We start from the raw sequence: 6,939 nt of genomic DNA on the forward strand, positions 1-6,939 counted from the left end.
TTTATTAGCTATAATAAAAGACTTGTTTGTTTTTTGACAGTGTTCAGCAAGAGCTGATCTAGGCCGGCCTTGTTTCTGCCTTCAAGGCTTTGTGTGTGTGGTGTGTGTGTGTGTGTGTGTGTGTGTGTGTGTGTGTGTGTGTGTGTGTGTGTGTGTGGTGGGGGGGGGGGGGGGGGCAGCGTGGGAGTTGCTTTTGGCAGGATCACAGCCTTTTGTTTTCCACAGAGTATAATTTCCGTTCCCAAGAGAGCGTGTGTGTGTGTGTGTGTGTGTAAAAAGCCTTCTGTGTTCTCTCCCTGTGTGTGTGTGTGTGTGTGTGTGTGTGTGTGTGTGTGTGTGTACGTGCATTAGAAATCGTGGACTACATCGAGCGTCTGCAGGTGCTGAGGGAGATCGTCAATAAGTTTCCTCCTGTCAACTACCTGGTCTTCAAATACATCATCACACATCTAAACAGGTGAGACATACACACACACACACACACACACACACACACACACTCTCTCAACCAACCATAAAGCTCAGATACATGCTCCATACACACAACAAGCTTAGATATACACACACACACACACACACCAAGTTCAGATGCACATAACCACTCACACAGACACACACACACTCACACACACTCCCTAATCTCAGATACACACTCGATGCACACATCAAGCTTAGACACACACACACACCAATCTCAGATAAACACACACACTCTAAGCTCAGATGCACACACACATACACATACACCGAGTTCAAATACACACACACACCTAGTACACATGCACATACCACACAAACACACACAAAGTTCAGATGCACCTATCATACACACACACACACACACACACACACACACCAAGCTCAGACACACACGCGCACACTAAGCTCAGATACCATATGCACACACACACACACACACACACACTTCACAGCTGGGGTTTTTGAGTCTCATGCTGTGTGTGTGAGCTAAACACCCCGACATGCAAATGAAAGTGTAGATGTGGTGTGACAGAGAGGAGAGAGGAGGGACTAATCCTGATCTGCTGCTGAGAGCAAAACACACAGCCAGCACTGGAAATAAAAGTCAGCACAGACAAAAACAATCTGAACAGAAAACTACAGTCTGAACGGGAAACTACAGTCTGAACGGGAAACTACAGTCTGAACGGGAAACTACAGTCTGAACAGGAAACTACAGTCTGAACAGAAAAACTGATCAGAAAACTACAGTCTGAACAGGAAACTACAGTCTGAACAGAAGAAAACAGTCTGAACAGGAAACTACAGTCTGAATAAAGAAAACAGTCTGAACAGGAAACTACAGTCTGAACAGAAAACTACAGTCTGAACAGAAAACTACAGTCTGAACAGAAAACTACAGTCTGAACAGAAAACTACAGTCTGAATAGAAAACTACAGTCTGAACAGAAGAAAACAGTCTGAACAGAAAACTACAGTCTGAATAGAAAAACTGAACAGAAAACTACAGTCTGAACAGGAAAACTGAACAGAAAACTACAGTCTGAACAGGAAACTACAGTCTGAACAGGAAAACTGAACAGAAAACTACAGTCTGAACAGAAAACTACAGTCTGAACAGGAAACTACAGTCTGAACAGGAAAACTGAACAGAAAACTACAGTCTGAACAGAAGAAAACAGTCTGAACAGAAAACTACAGTCTGAATAGAAAAACTGAACAGAAAACTACAGTCTGAACAGAAAACTACAGTCTGAACAGAAGAAAACAGTCTGAACAGAAAACTACAGTCTGAATAGAAAAACTGAACAGAAAACTATAGTCTGAACAGGAAACTACAGTCTGAACAGGAAACTACAGTCTGAACAGGAAACTACAGTCTGAATAGAAAACTACAGTCTGAACAGAAGAAAACAGTCTGAACAGAAAACTACAGTCTGAATAGAAAACTACAGTCTGAACAGAAGAAAACAGTCTGAACAGGAAACTACAGTCTGAACAGGAAACTACAGTCTGAACAGGAAACTACAGTCTGAACAGGAAACTATAGTCTGAACAGGAAACGACAGTCTGAACAGGAAACTACAGTCTGAACAGGAAACGACAGTCTGAACAGAAAAACTGAACAGGAAACTACAGTCTGAATAGAAGAAAACTACAGTCTGAACAGTAATAATGGTCTGAACAGAAAACTACAGTCTGAACAGAAAACTACAGTCTGAACAGGAAACTACAGTCTGAACAGAAAAACTGAACAGAAAACTACAGTCTGAACAGAAAACTACAGTCTGAACAGAAAACTACAGTCTGAACAGTAATAATGGTCTGAACAGAAAACTACAGTCTGAATAGAAAACTACAGTCTGAACAGAAGAAAACAGTCTGAAAAGGAAACTACAGTCTGAACAGGAAACTACAGTCTGAACAGGAAACTACAGTCTGAACAGGAAACTATAGTCTGAACAGGAAACGACAGTCTGAACAGGAAACTACAGTCTGAACAGGAAACTACAGTCTGAACAGGAAACGACAGTCTGAACAGAAAAACTGAACAGGAAACTACAGTCTGAATAGAAGAAAACTACAGTCTGAACAGTAATAATGGTCTGAACAGAAAACTACAGTCTGAACAGAAAACTACAGTCTGAACAGGAAACTACAGTCTGAACAGAAAAACTGAACAGAAAACTACAGTCTGAACAGAAAACTACAGTCTGAACAGAAAACTACAGTCTGAACAGTAATAATGGTCTGAACAGAAAACTACAGTCTGAATAGAAAACTACAGTCTGAACAGGAAACTACAGTCTGAACAGAAAACTACAGTCTGAACAGGAAACTACAGTCTGAACTGAAAACAGACAAAACAGATACTGTCAATATATAACATATATATATATATATATATATATGAGTCTCTCACCTTTTTTCGCCTATCTATAGTTATTGGTAAACATATTATTTTCTTTGTTCCATCATCATAAGTTTCAGACTGAAAGGTTTAATAAACAAAGAGAGAGATTCACTTTAAAACAATTCAGCAGCATATAGTCAGAATCTGCTTTGTTGGCGTTCGTTTATTTCCTAAAATGTGATCTACTGTATCGCCAGAACTTTTTTCTACTCAGACAAATCCAGAAGTTTCTGAACAGAGAGTTTGTTGAGCGTTGCGAGCGAGGCTCAGTGATGAGACAGTGAATCAATGTTCAACCCTCCCTGACAGCTGGAATATTACATCCAGAAACGAAAGACAGAATCCATCTCTCTTCTGTGATCTGGAAGACACTGAAGATAAATGCAATTTATTTGAAGTTCTGTTGTCTTTTATATGATAGGCTGAGAAGTTTCTTGGTTTCTCTTGGTTAGACGATAATGAAAGACTGCAGCTTCTATCAAACTAACGCCTGGGAAAACTGCAGTGCGGTTTGTTAGTGGGATACCTGGGTTTGTCAAGGAATATGAATTTATTCATTTTGAAGAATCTGTAATTTGTGAAGTTCAAGATTATGCCGAAAGCATATTTGAAGTTTTTGAACACTTTTGAACAGTCCCTCCCTGCGTTGTGTCCCGCCTCAACGTCCCGATTCAACTGTAAATGTGTTAAAGTCCGGAAGCAAGACACCCGCCGAAATGGCGCTTCATTGTGACTTTAACATTACTAGTTTGATAAGTATTGTTAATCCATGTCTGTCCATATTTCATGTCTTCCAGTGTATTCCTGAGTTTCAAAGACACTTTCTAATTTCTGTCAGCTGACCAATTTGAGGCAGTGGGCGGTGACAGTGTTTGGTGAAGGAATTTAGCCATTTCTATTTGAACTGTTTTTATTTGGATTTTCAATAATAGAGGATGGTGGTCACAATATACACAATGAAGACATATTGGCATGACCTTCACGTATGACCATACGACCAAAACATATCAAAACATACTCCATAACATCTACAGAAAACAGATAATGAATAACACATAACAGGCGATAATAAGTAACTTAAAATGTAAATTAAAAAAAAAATAGGGGGGGAGGGTTGATTGCGTCACGCTAGGAGAGATGAGAAGGCTGTAGCCTCTGGTTGGGAGTTAGGAAACGATACACTTTCCAGGGTAGTCCCGAAAATGCCAGTAATGGGGGTCTGGAGTGATATCTTTTCCACACATGTGAGAGAACGTCCTAAAAATGGAGGACCAAAATGACCCCAGTGCCGAGCATGAACAAAACATATGTGAAGGAGTGGCAGGGGCCTGATGGCATCTCACACACTTTGGGTCAACGTCCGGATACAACTTGGCAAGTCTACTTCTACAAAGGTGTAAGCGGTGAGAGACTTTGAACTGTAGCAGGCCGTGGCGGATACAGATAGAGGATGGGTGTATCGATGTTAATAGCAGAGTGCCAGGCCCAGTCAGATATCTCTCCCCCGAATTCCTCCTCCCAAGAAGCTTTTAAGCGGCCAAGCGAGGGCTTTCCCATGTCTCGAATGATGTCGTACAGTCTAGAGATTTGTCCTCTCAAATATGGATTCATGTCCAGTAGAGCTGCGATTATTAAATTAATCGGTTTGAGTAATTTTTTAAGAAAAATAAGTCACAATTCTCTGATTCCAGCTTCTTAAATGTGAATATTTTCTGGTTTCTTTCCTCCTCTATGACAGTAAACTGAATATCTTTGGGTTGTGGACAAAACAAGACATTTGAGGACGTCATCTTGGGCTTTGGGAAACACTGATCCACATTTTTCACCATTTTCTGACATTTTATAGACCAAACAACTAATCGATTAATCGAGAAAATAATCGACAGATTAATCGACAATGAAAATAATCGTTAATGTCCAGGCATTTTCTGATACAGCATGAACGTAGGAGGGATGGAAAAGATAAGAAGTTCTGTCGTGTGAAATCTCTGCTTTGGAGATATCTGAAGAGAATTTAGCCATTTCTGACCTTTTTTTTTTTTTTTTTGAAACTTATTTTTTTATTTGGTCATTTCTCACATCCCCTTTTACATCAAAAATATTTCAACATACGTTGACAGTTTCCTTTACAAGGGGTTACAATTGAGATAATGAAAATAATAATAATAACAATACTGAAAATAACTAACGTAAATAACACAAACACATCAAAACAAAACTAAACATGGGCTATATACAAGTTCACCTTACATAGACACACATATTCAGTCCAATATACAGAAAGATATCCATATTATTTATCTAAAAATAAAAGTATATGGTCGTTCCATTATCAATCCCAATGGTCCCCTATTGCCTCCATTAATGGTGTCCATCTTTCTATAAAAATGTCCCTCTGTAATCTTAGCATATGTGTAATTTTTTCCATTGTATAAAGGTTTCTTAGAATTGTTAACCACTCATCATAGATGGAGGGGTCCTTTTTAAGCCATCTTATTGTAATTTCTGACCATCTTAATGTTTTTCTTTCCTCCGCAGGGTGAGCCAGCAGAGCAAGACCACCTTAATGACGGCCGACAACCTGTCCATCTGCTTCTGGCCGACGCTGATGCGCCCCGACTTCGAGAACAAGGACACGCTGTCGACCACCAAGCTGAACCAGGCCGTCATCGAGTCCTTCATCCTGCAGAGCGACTACTTCTTCTACGGCGGCGAGGTGGCGGAGAGCTCCAGCAGCGAGGGGACGCCGCCCCCCCACTGCCACAACATGGTGGAGGCCCTGCTTCCCCTGCAGCTCCCCCCGCCTCTGCAGCCCCAGCAGATCCAACACACCCTCCAGCCTGACCCGCTCATATAGAGAGAAGGAGAGAGAGAGAGAGAGAGAGAGAGAGAGAGAGAGAGGGGCAGGCTGGGTAAAAACGCTGGTGAAATCTTTTGTCTTCGCTACCCGCCGCTTTCGGCAGGTAACCACCCATCGCTTGGAGGTCTTATTCTATTCTACAAAAACCTGGTCGGCTGGTCAAATTTAAAAAAAAGTGAACTCGGCTGGTGAGTTTTGTGGGGGGGCCGTTTCCCCCTGGCTGCTGACGGGTTTGTCATCGCGTCAAACATCCAATCGACTCGCAGCGACCGAGCTTTGGGGTTCAGCGTCTCGGTCGCTGGGGTCAAACTTGTGATCTTTTCGGTTGCCGGGCGGCCTCTCTCACCGCTAGCCCTCCCTCCCTCCCTCCCTCCCTCCCTTCAGAGAATTCCCGCCTCAAATCCCCCCCCCCCCGTTGATGCGGTCAGTTTCAGATTGATCGGCGCAAAATAAATCCCGGATTAGAGAATTAGAGAATCGGACGTCGCCTTTTGAAACCAGTTTTGGATTTGATCTTACCGGAGCCGATTGGAGACGAGCCCTTCGTTTTATTGGAGGGGAACGGCCGTTTTGGATTAGATGACTCTCTCTGGGATGAACTGATCTGGCCTGGCACATAACATGAACACACTAAAGCAGGGTCTCTCTCCCGGGCTCTGGGGATTCTGGGACATGGCGGGCCAAATCAAGATTAGCCCCCTCTCCTGTCCTGATGGAATAGCACATCCCCCCCCCCCCCCCCATCCCCCAGCCTCAGGCCCCGCCCCCCCCCAGCATCAGGCCCCGCCCTCCATCCCCTTGCTCCTCCAGGCCGGGAGAGAAGAGAAGTTTCACAGTAGAGTCCGCATGACTGCAACTGACTCAGAAGATGAACCTCGCTAACCCTCTGCAACTGACTGACTGACTGACTGACTGGTTGATTGATTGGTTGGCTGACTGACTAGTTGATTGATTGGTTAGCTGGTTGACTGACCGATTGACTGACTGACTGGTTGATTGATTGGTTAGCTGGTTGACTGACTGAATCACTGAGTGATGGACTGCTTGGTTAGCTGACTGATTAGCTGGCTCGCTGACTGGTTAGTTGATTGATTAGCTAGTTTACTGACATGTTAGCTGATTGGTTAGTTGACTGACTGCTTAGCTGTCTGACTAACTGATTAGTCAAGTTATTGGCTGGCTGACA

The 6,939-nt window shown here is 42.8% G+C and overlaps 1 protein-coding gene across 1 annotated transcript; it reads left to right on the forward strand.

Moving 5' to 3' along the window:
* Positions 1 to 351: 351 nt before the first annotated feature.
* LOC139664617 (rho GTPase-activating protein 5-like) lies at positions 352 to 6,519 on the forward strand (the record flags this gene model as incomplete). The annotated part of the gene is made up of 2 exons (XM_071543519.1): positions 352 to 457; positions 5,432 to 6,519. Coding segments are annotated over 2 exons (425 nt in total), but the record flags the coding sequence as incomplete, so codon positions are not given.
* Positions 6,520 to 6,939: the final 420 nt, after the last annotated feature.

The sequence above is a fragment of the Centroberyx affinis genome, unplaced genomic scaffold (assembly GCF_046629955.1).
Source record: "Centroberyx affinis isolate AG114_WGS23_722 - 3 ecotype Tasmania unplaced genomic scaffold, CSIRO-AGI_Caff_v1 ptg004328l_1, whole genome shotgun sequence".
Lineage (NCBI taxonomy): Eukaryota > Metazoa > Chordata > Actinopteri > Beryciformes > Berycidae > Centroberyx > Centroberyx affinis.